Source organism: Mastigoproctus giganteus, chromosome 12 (assembly GCF_048544385.1).
Source record: "Mastigoproctus giganteus isolate SK-2022 chromosome 12, ASM4854438v1, whole genome shotgun sequence".
Taxonomy (NCBI): domain Eukaryota; kingdom Metazoa; phylum Arthropoda; class Arachnida; order Uropygi; family Thelyphonidae; genus Mastigoproctus; species Mastigoproctus giganteus.
The window spans coordinates 148599857-148615022 of NC_143586.1; the positions used below are offsets into that span (position 1 = coordinate 148599857).

Genomic DNA, 15166 nt, shown 5'->3' on the forward strand with positions numbered 1-15166 from the left:
AGTATAGTATCCGTGTGATGTGAGATAGTTGGAAACAAAGGTATAAAGGTATAATAAATCAACTGGATGACTGTTATTTGTATCAACATGTTAGGGAAAGTACTGTGGAAATGAATATTCTACACCTGATCATCATCCATCAATCAGATGACATAATTGGGCTGACCGTACAGGAACCAGTAGCATAAAGACATACTTATGAGGAAAGACTTCGGATATACAAGGTGATGTGTAATAGAGCCACAGAAAAGGTTCGACAGGCAAAGGCAGTTTATGAGAAATCACTAGCAAACAGAGCAAAGAGGGGGGGATAAAGAATTCTTCACATATATAAATGCCAAGAAGAGCAGGACAAACCAGATCGGACCTTTACGTAAGGGAAAGGGGATAGTAATAAATACACCAGCTGCCATTGCAGATGAACTCAACAGTTATTTTGCATCGATATTTACAAATGAAAAGCCTTTTGTGGCAAAGGGAAATTGTGGGAGCGAAGTTAAAAAATATGTAATTAATGATATTGAAATTTCGCAAGATTATTTAATGAAAAAACTTTCGAGCCTACAGACCAGTAAAGCTCCTTGGAGTTGATGGGATATACCCTATAATCTTAAGAGAGGCGGCAAGCGAGTGCATTGAACCATTGAGGCTAATTATGCGAGCATCATTATACTCTGGGGAGATTCCCTTGGATTGGAAAAGTGCAAATGTATCTCCCATACATAAGGGTGGCTCTAAAAGTGAAGTTTGAAATTATCGACCTGTCAGTCTGACTTCAGTAGTAGGGAAAATCATGGAGGCAATGATCAAGGGTGGAATTCAGGATCATTTGGATCGAATTGAAATTCTCAAGGATACTCAGCATGGTTTCGTAAAGGGAAAATCATGTTTAACAAATCTGGTTCGCTATTTCGAAAGGGTCACTCACGAGCTGGATTTAGGGAATAATTTCGACATTGTTTATTTAGATTTCAGCAAAGCTTTTGACTCAGTCCCACATGAGCGGTTGCTTTATAAGCTGGAACAGGTTGGAATCACTGGGAAAATCCTTAGATGGATAGAAGGATGGCTTCAGGGCAGGAGGCAGAGGGTTGTGATAAATGGCTATTCCTCAGATTGGGTTGATGTAAGAAGTGGGGTTCCCCAAGGATCAGTATTAGGACCACTGTTGATTTTAATTTTCATAAACGACATTGATGAAGGGATAGAGGGCGTGATGTCTAAATTTGCAGATGATGTTAAAATTGGTAGAGTAGTTAATGATCACTGTCAAGCTGAGCTTCTTCAGAGAGACCTAGATAGACTTCAGGAATGGTCAGAAAAATGGCAGCTGTGCTTTAATCCAACAAAGTGTAAGGTATTACACCTGGGAAACAGTAATCCCAAAAAAACGTATTCACTTGGTGGAGTTCAACTAAACCCAGTACTGGAGGAAAGGGACTTGGGTGTTACGATACGGTCAGACATGAAGTTCTCTGAGCATTGTAGACAGGTTGCAAGGAAGGCCCATGGTGTCCTATCGATGATCTATCGAACTTTTGCAAGTAGAGATAGGGACGTGATAATCCCATTATATAAGGCTTATGTTAGACCACACTTGGAATACTGTGTTCAAGTATGGAGACCGCACCTTGAAGAAAGACATCAAGCTTCTTGAAAGGGTGCAAAGAAGGGTAACTCGCCTGGTGAGATCGGCAAAAGGGCGTCCTTATGAAGAAAGACTTCGAATATGTGGGTTGCAGAGTTTGGAAACTAGACAGCTTAGAGGAGATTTGATTGAGGTGTTTAAGGCTCTGAGAGGCATCAGTAAAATGAATGACGACAAAATTTTCAAGATTATAAATGATGCTAGAACTAGGGGACATAAATTCAAGTTACGGGGGGGAAATGTTTAGATTGGACTGCAGGAAGTTTTACTTTAGCCAGAGAGTTATAAATTACTGGAATAAGTTGCCTTCATGGGTGGTAGAGGCCGACAGTTTGGGGAAATTCAAAGGTCATCTGGATAGTACTTTCGGGTAAGGGAAGTGCATAGGATGATAGGTTTAATTTCCTTTTTATTTATTTTTTATTTTATTTTATTTTTTTTATTTATTAATTATTATTATTTAGTTATTTATTTATTTTTTGGTTTTATCATTGTTTTGTTCGGATTTTTTTTTTTTTTTTGGCTGGTGCAGCATAAGCCATAGGCTTTCTTGCACCATGCGGCTGTTACTAATACTAATATGTGGGTTGCACAGCTTGGGAACTAGGCACCTTAGAGCCAACTTGATTGAGGTGTTTAAAGTTCTGAGAGGCAATAGTAAAATGAATGAGAATGAAATTTTCATGGGTATAAATTATTCTAGAACTTGAGGCCGTTAATTTGCAGGAAGTTTTATTTTTGCCAGCCAGTTATAAATTACTAAAATAAGTTACCTACATGGGTGTTAGCGGCTGACAGTTTGGAGAAATTTGAAGGTCAGCTGGATTGTTACCCTCAGGAGGATTGAAATACATAGGTTATCTGTTTCCTTTTCTCTTATTATTATTTATTTTATATAATTTCGTTTTTATTATTATTTATTTATTTATTTTTGGCTGGTGCAGCATAAGCTGTAGGCTTCCTTGCACCATATGGTCATTTCTAATACTAATACTAAACAATGTTGAATTGCAATGGCTGCTTCAAGGCATTTACTAGTGTTGATTAATTTCGGGCTGGTTATTTCCTTTGTGTGGACCCTAGTCGAGACACCGTAGCTTGGAGTCGGAAAAGACACATTAATGAAAATTGGCATATGATCGGATTGAAAGGCAGTTTCTGCTATTGAATCGAGTTCACAGTCGCTTGATGCTAGCACAAGATCAAGGCAGTTGGCACCCCTTGTCGGGAGCTGATTGATTAGATAGATTCCTAATGGATGAAGGCTATTTAGCATTCTTGCCTGAAGATGCACAAGTTGAGTGGATAAGTTGAAGTCTCCACAGATTATGTACCTTCAGACGGATGAAGCCCATGAATGAGCCAATTAGTTATCTCATCGATGGTTTCAGCATTGGGTCCTGGGGGTGTATAAATAACTGCAATATCAATGCGGGTTGATTTAAATTGGCATGATGCAATTAGTCCTTCGAACTTATTAGAATGGCTTTTGTGTTTCTTTGTCACAACCATGTGTGGTGTTTTATAGAAAAGTCCCACTCCATCCCCTCTTTTGTCCTGTTGGGAGCAAAGAATCATATTATAACCAGCCGAAACTGCAAATGGAAAATCCTCTTCATTATGGTCAGGCCAAGTTTCTGTTATGCAAAGCACATCATAATTGTGTGAGAATAAAAGCTCTTCTACAGTTTTGAGATTATTACGGATGCTATGGGCATTCTGATAGAAGAGGGCCAGGCTATTACACCCGGGGATCTTCCTTAGTACTTTTTGCCTCTGTGGTCTGTTTCTTTCTATTCTGGAGATATTTCCACAGGAATTGTGTATTGTCTTCTATCCACGATTTCCGTGCTGAATCAGCTAGTTGGGTTACCTGTACCATTAATGTGACCATGCAGTATTTCACTGTGCTGCTGATGCCTTAAGGCAGGGGATGGAAAAAAAGGCCTGATGAGGAGCCCTCGAGGTCAGGCAGATGGCCGAATCAAGATTTTGTATTGGGTTATGTTGCAATCTAATCTAAAAGATGAATAGGAAGGCCATTTTGTGGGCAATTGGGATACATCAACAGATAGGTTTAAATTTTCTTTTATGCCAGTTTTAACCTGTTTTGTGGTTGTTTGTGGAGCCAATCTTGAAATGAACAGGCTTCTGTGAGTGAGTTGTTGGTCGACATGTACTGCTTTCCCGCTGGACTGGAGCCAGTTAGTTGGAGCTGTCCCAGTTATATGGGATCGTCTGGATCTCTTGTTTATTCGCGTCTGCAGTCCTACTCTTGTCTCTTGAGTTTGTAATTTTCTTTAGCCGTGTTCCCTCTGGATGCGTGAGGGAATCGCCTAGTGACAACCTCAGCCCAGGAGTCTGGGCCAGAATCAGTATGACAATGAACTTCCGTATGGATTTCACGATAGTTTTTAATAACATAATTGGGATGTCTAGTAGATGTAATTATGGATCCATCTGAGGTTTGTTTTGGTGCGTCGCTTTGGTGAGGGGTGCGTGTTAGACCTGCTATTGAAAGAGCTGGAGGATTTTCACTCTCAACATTACTTTTATCAGTTGCTTCTTCATAGGTTTCTTTCTGATTCCGCATTGGGTTCCTTGTCAGTGCAGCAATGTGATGGTGTTCACGTACATCACTTTCTTTTAGTGTCCTCCCATACTGATTGACAGGGGTTATCACTGGACTGCTGCTGTAACTGAATGGTGAGGCTTTGTTCATTTCATTGGTTGGCAGAGAAGAGGCAAACGGAAGTCTTATCTCTCAGCCAGGTTTCAAAGGGGTACAGTTCATGGTCATGCTTTTAAATACTTCAAGTTGGCTTTTCAGTTCTTGGAGGATCTCTACGTTTTGAGCCCGTAGGAACTGGTTTTCCGAGAAGTGGTCAGTGATGTTTTCAGACATTCTTTCCATCTTGCCTAACACAATCCTTGCATTATCTGTTTGTAGGGCTGTGATAGTTCTTGTGTGCTCGGTGATGATGTCTGTAAGGCTTCTAGATATTAAATCATTGATGATTACTTGGTCTAGGTTGACCTTCTGGCTTTCGAGAATACTGGTTTGTGTGATGGATTCCTCAGATGCAATCTTGGTTCCATTGTCATTAATACCACAGTTACGAGGAGGCTGAACAGGGGGTAATGACCAGTGATTGAGGATTTATCGAAGTCAGTGGCTAGGATGCTGCCATCTACTTTCTGTGGATTTACAGAATCATTATCTACATTGATTATGATGTTTCTATTACATAGATCGCATGTCCACATTTTCCGCCATTCTTTATTCAATTTCCATAGCACTGTGGAGGTGCATGGCTTACAAAAACCCCGCAGCACAGAAGGCAGCTGAGAAATACAGTTGATTTCACCTTACAAATTGTGCAGATACTTTGATTGTTTGTCATTTTAATGTTGTGTTCTGTTTCCAAAGCTTTTAAGTTCAGTTTCCACGAAGCGCGTAATCTAAGATAAAGCTATACCAAGAGAGTGTTTCGTTGAGAGAGAGCTGGAGGCAAAGATTAACTTTACTTCCTTTTAGCAGATTACTCTTGGGAATTAGTGTATTAGGCACACCTTTGACCTTGCCCTTCCAAGAAGGGATTAGATTGACGCAGTGCTATACACAACACAATAGCCCAGCTTCTATATTATTAGCAACAGTCTTAAATAAAATTAATATAAAAGTATCTGTAGGAAACAATGGGCTGAATAGGAAATCTGGCCTTTTGCAATTTTATCTGATCAAAAAGTGCAGCAATGTTGTATATTCTGGCCTTCAATTCCTTTAATTGAGCCATAGTAATGTAGTAATTTTTTTCGATATGTGGTTAATGTTTTACTGTATTGATTGACCAAATTGGTAAATAGTGCTAGGTTTACTTCAAGATAAGTGGAGGTATCTGATACAACTGAATCTAACTTATTTATATAATCAGGTTTATTGAGTATTACAACTGTATCTCCTTTATCTGCTCTCTGAATAATAATGTCTTTATTTTCCCGAAGTTCACATAAAGCTGAACTGTCGTGTATTCATTTTAGGAAGTCTCATTTCTTTTATGTTATTCACCACTTGGTTAACTTGTTGAATAAATAAATCTTTTTGCAGAACATTCCGAAGTCCAAATTCAATATCAATTATGCACTGTTTTTTTATGTAGCGTTCAAGGTGGTAAATTATCATTTAATCCTTTGGATAAAAGTGAAATCTGGTCCTGTGATAGCATATACAAAAAAAGATTTGTAACCTGTTATGTCGGTTCGCTGAACATTGGGGGGGAGGGTTCATGAACTAGTTGAAGTATTCTGTGGTAGCACATTGTACATATGTGGGGGGGCCATCACCGAACTCGTATACAGTTCGTCACAAGCTCACAACAATGTTTCAACTCGTATGGACGTGTCTTGGCACACCTGATAATGTATCCAATTTGTTAATGTGTCTGTTGTTTTATTTCTGAGGCCTGTGCTTAATTTGTTGTGAAGTTTCACCTGGAAAAGGTATTCTTGTTTATTAGAATACTGAGATCTTAAGGCAAGTTTAACTATATTACGTGATGTGGCAAGTGCTAGTTGATTTATGCCCAAAATTTTATGATTTAAATTGACCCTGGCAAACTTCAGAACGGTGTTGTTTAGAAGGCATTATTTTATAAAAGAAATATGGTAACTTTGGGCCAAGTAGCTTAGTGTTAATCTAATGTAATTTTGCACCAAGCTGTTCAAAATATCCCCTATAATTGTATGTATCAATACGTTATACCTGGAGAGAATGCACTAATGTATCGTGCTAAAAATAATATACACACAGCCATTTAACAGGACCCTTACTTCATGATCTCTCTCTCTCTCTCTCTGGCAATCAAATGTCACAAAGTATTAGAGATGAAAGTGATATTTTTTATTTCAATCAAGGGGTATTTTGCAAAATGCCCCCTAACCACAGTCAGGGGGCATTTTGCTTTTGTAAAGGTGATGACAGTGGTTTCAGTTTCTAAATTCCGTGCAGTGGGACCAAATGAAGTTATCAACAGCAAATTCTAAATGGGAAGCATTCAGGGATGTAATTGTAGAAGCTACTAGACTTTTTATACCAATTAGGAGATACCAGTCAAGGCTTAGACCTAAATGGATGTTAGATATACTGATGAGCCTTTTGTCCAAGAAGAATGTGTGAGATGCATATAAATTATTTTTTAAATTATCAAGTGATATAGAACCCTACAGTAAATATAAAATAGTGTGCAATTAGGTCACCAAGGAGGTTAGGCAAGTTAAAGCAGATTACGAGAAATCTCTGGCAAAGAATGCAAAGCCAAACTGCAGAGACTTCTTTACATAAGTAAACACGAGAAGGAAGGGGATAAATTACATTGGTCCAGTATATATGAATAGTTTAACTGTTGATGAATCTACTCAGGTTGCTGACAAACTGAATAGGTATGGTGCATCTATATTCTTACTAGAGAAATTTTTTAGGGAAGGGGATGCCAGAAGTTTCTAAAATTCTATTAGGGAGGTTAATGATTTCGTGATAACTGAGAATAAAGTGGAAGAGAAATTGTTGAAGCTATATGTAAAAAAAGGCATCTGGGTGGATGGGATATATTTGATTATATTAAGGAAGATGGCAAGAGGTCAGCAAACCTTTAGCCATAATTATGAGAGCATTCTTGGATTCAGGAGAGTTTCCTATGGACTGGAGATGTGCAAATATATCCCTAATTCACAAGGGAGGATCAAGGGGTGATATGAATAATTGCAAACCTGTTAGCTTGACTTCTGTTTTAGAGAAAATAATGAAGTCACTAGTTAAAGATGTAATGCAGGACCATCTAGACAGGAATGCAGTTATACTGCAGTTGCAGCATGGATTTGTTAAGGGATGATCTTGTATGACATTAGTCTGACTGGATATCATGATGCACTGACAAAGGAATTGGATGCAAAAACTAATTTTGACATCATAGCATCAAAAGTGAGCCTTATATTTAGATAAGGATGTGACAGAACCATCAGGATGTATCAGAAGTAGAAGTATGGATGGATGGACAGAAGTTGTGGCCAGCATTGGGTTTTATATTTATCAGTGACTTACACCATATTGCATCATTGTGTATTATGGCTGTATCTATATGCCCTATACAAGTGTGCTCACAGGCAGATCTGTACGTTGTGCAAAGACCTGGAATACCTTATAGAGAAAAACACTATTCCTCTGCCTAAGATTGGCTAACTATAACAAGATGAAGAGGTCTCTAGAAATTCCTCCAGTCTATGATGGGGCTCAAACCCAGACCTCTTTACATGATTGAAGTGCTGCAGTTCAGATTTTCTTCTGTGGGAAAGGAAAGGGGGTTTGGATTTGCATCCGAGTGGTCACCTCTTATGTACTTAGCATTTTTAATATTTTGAAGACTTCTGCATGGTGAATATACCAAGGGCAAGGCTACTAATGGCCCCACCATTATGAAAGTGTAAAACAAAGATTTAATTGCTGCAGGACAACTGGTGCTTGTCGAATTTCACACATGAAGCTCACCTGTAATCACTTGAATAAGTAAACTCCATCATATAATCATAGTAACAGCTGCATCAGTATTTTTCACTCATAAATTATACTTTATTTTTATTTTTTTAACTTCTGATTAAAAAAAAAATATATCATTTAAAATTACCAAGTAAAACAACAAAATAAACTTACAAGTAAAATAAGAAACTTCTTTGGAAATCCACCTAAAGTGCCCTCATCCATTAATGATATTTCTGATCTGAGTGGAGAGCCTCCCAATAAAGGGTCATTATCCTGAAAAAATAATAAGATAGGTTTCTTTAACCACAAGTTTTGGATGTAATTTGAACATTAAAACTTTAAAATGTTCACAGGACAGCCTCTATACAGTTCTTACCGACCAAATACAGCTACTCCCCGTACTCCCCGACTTACATAAGGGTTGCGTTCTGCGGAACTTTACGTAAGTCGAAATTTCCCTAAATGCTTATGCAGCACTCGCAAGTTTGATTGAATTTGATTGAAACAAAAAAGAAATGTTCAACGAACATGTAAATAAAATTATTTATTCAATTTTTTTATCTTGTGTGCAGGAATAATTACAAAAGTGTACAAAATTACAAAATTTAAAAAATTATAAAATTACAAAAAGAGAGAGGAGACAGGCATAACGTCAGAAAGTTTTACCTTTCGAGCATCGTTGCCAGAATTAACTCTCCAGCTGATAAGCACGCTGCCGCAGATGTTGAGGGCTGTGAAGATTTAGAAGGGATTTTCTCAAACAAATCACAAAATTTCTCTGCAGCTGCATAATCAGCACTGGCGACTTTAATGTTTTGGAAACCACTGCGATGCTTGAGCCTATTAAACCACCCGTTGCTTGCCACGAACTTGGCTTGGGGTTTGCCATACTTATCATTAATATCTTCATAAATACTTCTTGCTTGAATGGCTATTATCTAATGGCCATTATCAGGGACACTTCTGAATCTGATTTTCCATCCATATTATTAATAGCTTTTCCATCTCCGATATAGCACCTGAACACTGTTAATCTTAAATGCATTGATCCTTTAACATGTTCTTTTATATGCGTACTGTCCCTTAAAATAGCATTCATTGTTGAAGAAACAAGACCTAATTCCATGCAATGGATGACAAACTTTGTCCTGCTTCGTACTTCTTAATTAATCATCCTCATTTCTAAATCAATTTTGTTTCGTTTCCCTGCCAACACTTGCACTTTCCGTTGGTTCATTTCCCTTCACCATTGTAATAAGTAAATAGGAATGAAGAGAAGATTCTGAAAGTTTTGTTTTTTATATCATTGAAGATTTCAGTGAAGGGGAAGTCATTTTGCCATAATACCGTAATGTAAAAACCCACAGAATTCCAGTTATTGGTATTATTGCAAATGCGATAAGATCGAGTTTACTACCTGTTTATAATAGATTGCACTAACAGAAAAGCCCAATAAACCAGAAAGTGCAAATTATTTTTATTGTTTTATGGTAGTGACCTCCATAAACGTGTTTTAGAAAAATATCACAGAGACAAACATTCAAAATTGATTCTTATAACGAAACATATGATAAAGATGAAAGTGTAGTGCAATTTCCATTATAAAAATGACCTTTTAGAGAGATAAATAGCTTAGTTATATAGCCAAAATTTCAATTTCCAATGTCTTGGAACAAATTACCACAAAAAACAATGTGTTATTGGGTTCCCATTACGATATTTTCATAATACCTCCATTTATTCCTACAGGATGCAAAATACGTTTCCATGATTTTTTTAAGTTTGCACCGGCCGGCAAAAACTTACATAAAGTCGAATTTCTGTAAGCCGGGGAGTGGCTGTATTGCATTTTTCTGGTCTTTTATTTCAGTACCTGCTGAACAACAAATCCTTCAATCTATCGTGAAGTACATTTATTTCCATGTTTAATATTAAAATTTTAATACAGGTGTACTTCACTTAATAATATTTTGTTCAACAATGTTTCATAAGGATAGTGCTTGAAAACCACCGCTAATATTCATTTTGGGTTATCCCTCAACTTGATATTTTTAAGACACCTTAAAGAATAATTTACAACACTATTAAAAAGTGATCTGCTAAATATCAGCACTCCAAGTCAAGTAATATAAATTATTACAATGTTTACTGCCAAACAAAAGCATCATTTAATAAGTAGAAGGTACTGAATATGCTAATTTACTTATTCTGTGTTTACTTGATTATTAATTTGTAGTCTTTTTAAAATTAGTCCAAAACACTCATGAAAGGAAAAGAAAGCAGAACAGAAAGAAGCTGAGATACCAAATGTGAATGGAGTTTGGAGAAAACTATAACCTGATTGTATCCAAAAGTATCCTAGACCAAGGAAGCCAACACAGAATATACAAAGAAACATGAAGGAAACTGCAATGGCTAATGAATAATGTTGAGATGTATGTATTCAGTTTATTCAAATTGCAGGTGAAGATTTTATTGCTGAGGAACTCCTTGAAAACAAGAACACAGAAAAACAGAAACATGCAAGATAGTTGAAGAAATACTAATGCTGTAGCTCCAAAAATTACTAAAAACCCAAGGACATGTCAGAAGCTTTTTATCAATTCAGAGGTTACAATGGTTTTGCATGTCATAACCTTATCATCTCTGCTGATAAGGTAACGGTGTACAAAAGAGCAGCAGAGTTAACAAGGACATAAAAACCTTACATGTACAGAGAAGAATTTGCAACGTCAATAGCTCCACTTTTTAAACTATCACAACTACCTTACCTACAATAGAAAAATCCTCATTTTCTGTTATTAAGATTGATAAAAATAACAAAAATGTTCATTCCTTCTTTATTCTACAATTTTCCTGTTTATCATGATTATAGGTCTAATGGGGTTAGTTCCATATTAACACATTCACTGCTTTTTGAATGCAAATATGAGGCAAATTTGAATGTAATATCATCTGTCCATCCATTTTGAGTGGATGGGCAGGTGATATTGGAAAGTTAGTTTTTTTTTTCCCCTGGCTGATGCCATATAAGGTTGCCTTCTGGCATCATTTACCACTATTAATATTAATCCTAATCATAATCATAATGCTGTGTGCATTACTGAACTTTCGCACTTTCCATCAGCAACGTTGGGCAGCCAAGTTACTGTTATTATGCTGTTTACGAAAAATTTACTTCTTTCATTTTTACTGTATTATACTCTCACAAATTTTATATTTAAGATTTTCTGATGAATATTATATATGGAACATTAGAACATTATATATGGAACATTAGTATATGGAATCTCATCAACTGTTCAATAATTAATTTTTGAGAACTTTGTTGCTAAGCGAGACATACCTGTATTGTGAGGCATCACAAGTTATGTAGTTACGTGTTAATAATTAATCCGTAAATCCATAAAATTTTTTAAGAGAAACAGTAAAACATGATCAAGAGTTAAAGTATTAATTGAAATACAGTGAAACTCCATATTTATGTTTTTCTGATATTTACATTTTATTTTACTATAATTTCTATACTTATCCTATTAAATAAGCCTCTTCAAACCCAAGTTTTCCACTAATACGGTTTTTTTTGTATGTGTGTGTTAATTTCCACCAGCAGTTAAAACTTGTTTAACTCAAATAGCTAGTGACTTTTTCATGACCTTGGACATAAATTCATTTACACTATTTTCACACAAATTATTATTATTATTATTATTATTAGCCATATGGTGCAAGGAAGCCTGAGGCTTATGCTGCACAAGCCAAAAAAAATTTTGATTTACCCTAGGACCCAGAGAGAGAGAGAGAGAGAGAGAGAGAGAGAGAGAGAGAGAGAGAGAGAGAGAGAGAGAGAGAGAGAGAGAGAGAGAGAGAGAGAAGTAGAAGGAAATCACCAAGAAAGAGAAGGATGATATCCAGCTCAGGACCCTGGGTTTGCCAAGCCCATACTCACCAGATGTGAGCCCCTGGGGGTGAATCTTTTAAGTAAATGGCAGATTAACTTGTCGATGATATCATTTGTTAAAATTCTAGTGCAACACCAGGACAACTCCTTGTAAAAGCAAAGTTTGTTCTGCTGTGGGTGTTTTGTTTGTTTTCTTCTTTTCTGTGAATTTTAAATGCTCTTCTATTCTTACCCATTTTGTCTGTGTACAATCTTGTTGCACCTGCACAAAGTTTTGTATATGGCATGCCTTCTGTGTATGTGTGTGTGTGCATGCATTCCCAAGAATGTTTCTCATTTTATTTATAGGTTTATAGACTTCCTCTAAACCTCATTTGTTGGCTACTCTTTTCATTTTTATCCTGATATTATGTCTTTCAATTTCTGATTTATCTGGATCACATATATTAAAGTGCAAAAGTTTTTATTGTTTTTATTTTTTTTTACAGAGCATTTGACAGAGTTGACAATGGGAGAATGGAGAATGTGCAACATGCTTAAGAAAATAGGAGTGAAGGGAAAGGATTTAAGAATTATAAGAAATTTATATCAGGAACAATATAGATGTAGAATAGATGTGCCGAAATTTGCCTTTAGCCAGCGGGTGGTTAATTGCTGGAACAAATTTCCATCTGTCGTTGTGGAAGTTGATAGGTTAAATAAATTTAAGGAGGAACTGGACAAACATTTAGAGGGAATTGTTTTGTAAATTTTTTTTTTTTGGCTGATGCTGCATAACTCATACACTTGCTTTCTTGCATCACATGCCACTACTACTACTACAAAAGGCAGCTTTCAGAATAAACAACAAAATGAAAGATTGGGTTGAGGTCAAGTGCAGGGTAAGACAAGGGTGCTTGTGGTCTCCCTTTTCCTTCAACCATTACAGTGATAAATTAATGTCAGAAGCCTTAGAAGGCATTAGAAGAATAAGAATAGGCAGAAGTAATTTCAATAAGATTAGATAGATGACACCATTATAATTACTGGTAGTATATCAGAACTAAAGAAAGCACTTAATAAAATTCACACAAGGGTATGGCAAGAGATTAAATGTGAGCAAAACAAAAATAATGTATTCAGTGAAAATGAAAATTTAGAATGTAAAATTAAAACAAATAGAAGGTTAGTAGAACAAATGAAAGAATTTAGATAACTTGGAAGTTTGACAACAGTAGAGCACTAGAGAGATTCATTCAAGAACTGGAATGGCAAATGCAGCTTTTTGGAAACAAAGAGCTGATGAGAAAGAACACGAGCGGGGAAATAAAACTACAGATGTTGAGATGCTAATGTGGTCTGTCTTCCTTATGGGTGCAGAACTTGGACTCTAACAAAAGAAAGCAAATCAATGCTTTTGATATGTGATGTGCTAGAAGAATGTTTAAAAGTAAATGAACTGATAGGATGAGGAATGAAGAAGTTTGGAGAAGAATGGGAAGTGATTACAGCTTATTGAAAGAAGTCATGAAAAGTAAGTGGACATATTACAAGAGGGTTCTCTGAAAGTACAGACTAGTTACAAATTAGAGGGATGGACAGAGAGAGAGAGAGAGAGAAATGACAAGGGAGGCCAAGAAGAGAATGGCTAGATGACTTAAAAAAATAGTACAACATTAAGAAGTACCATGAACTGAAGAGACTTGCCCAAGACAGAAAACTCTGGCAAGTCATGACTGTGAACCAACCTTCGACTTCGAGATCATACCTGATGATGATGATTTTTATTTTTTAATAGGTGTTTTGACATGTATATCTAACAGAATCAGTTTTTTCCCTAGTATACTACTCAAGTATACTAGGGAAAAAACTCCAATAATCACATCCAATAATCTTTTGAATAAATTAGTTATATTATAGAGTACTTGTATAATTAATGTAACCCTTTTATATGCTGGTTTCCCAAATGTAGGTTGTGGGCTCCCCATTGTAAGCTTTTTATTATGGACATTCAGAATTTAATGTACAAACTCACTTAGTGTTTGTACATTAAATTTTGAAGTTTTGTAAAATAAACACTTTACACAAATGCACAAATGCTTTACACATATTAATATTTATTAATTCCTTATTTTGGCTTGATTTCCTAGCAGCACAGCAAAATTTTTTTTATTTTTTTTTAAATTCTGGTTTGATCAAAAATCAAATAACAACTGTGATTAAGTATTTATGGTTAAAATAATGTCAAGTTAAGAATAGTCCTAAAGAAAGAAAAAGTGCACAACTCTTTTCTCAGGTTGTCATACATGAAAAAACTGTGATATGAGTTAAAATGCGAACCAAACCAAGAGCCTCGATGTGCAACTTTTGGAAATATCATCAGTTGGTTATGTGAAAAGAAGTGTGAACTCTTATAGTAAATTTAACTCCCCAGATGCATTGTGAGATCATGTGTAGGAAATTTAATACATGTTAAAACCACAAATTTTGGTGGAAGGGTTGTTGGAAGTTTTGTATTTTGAACTTCAAATGATGAATTTTGATGGAACCATTCAATGGCTAAGGCTTCATATTGTATTAATTTGTGGCTCGAGTATACTTTAATTAAGGCTATTGCTTAATCTATTTGAGGGGTATGTGTGTGTGTGTGTGTGTGTGTGTAGACTATGCTCTGTTGCAGAATAATAAGCTCTGGTATTTGCTGTTTTGGCTGATCCAAATTTAATGTTGTACTACCTATATAGCATGCATTACAGTTGTCTGACATTTAATGAGGTATATTATGTTATTTAAATCTTGAATATTGTATTTGTATGTTTCCTTATATTTGTTAAAAAGTGTTCCTAGTCTATCATATGAAGAAAATATTAACATTATGTCAGTGCCTGAAAATATGTTCCAAAGCTGTTGAGCAAACTGACTGATATGGAAGTATAACCTTGATAGATTGTTTGTTGTTGATATTATTTATTTGGTTTGTAGTAGAAGGGTTATTTATTCTATTTCTTGCTTCTAATATAGTGTCCTGTATTAACTATGTTGGGTATTTCCTTTTTATAAAAGCGTTAACTAGGTATTATGACTCTGTTTTTACATCTTCTTGCAT

At 35.9% G+C, this 15166-nt stretch overlaps 1 protein-coding gene across 1 annotated transcript in view; it reads right to left on the reverse strand.

Annotated features, from left to right (window-relative positions):
* Positions 1-15166, reverse strand: part of LOC150077502 (protein lin-9 homolog) — a 191490-nt gene that overhangs the window by 67171 nt on the left and 109153 nt on the right. Inside the window, exon 10 of the mRNA XM_090385923.1 lies at positions 8352-8453. Within this exon, the coding sequence (XP_090242049.1) occupies positions 8352-8453 (102 nt within the window). The remainder of the gene's footprint in view (positions 1-8351; positions 8454-15166) is intronic.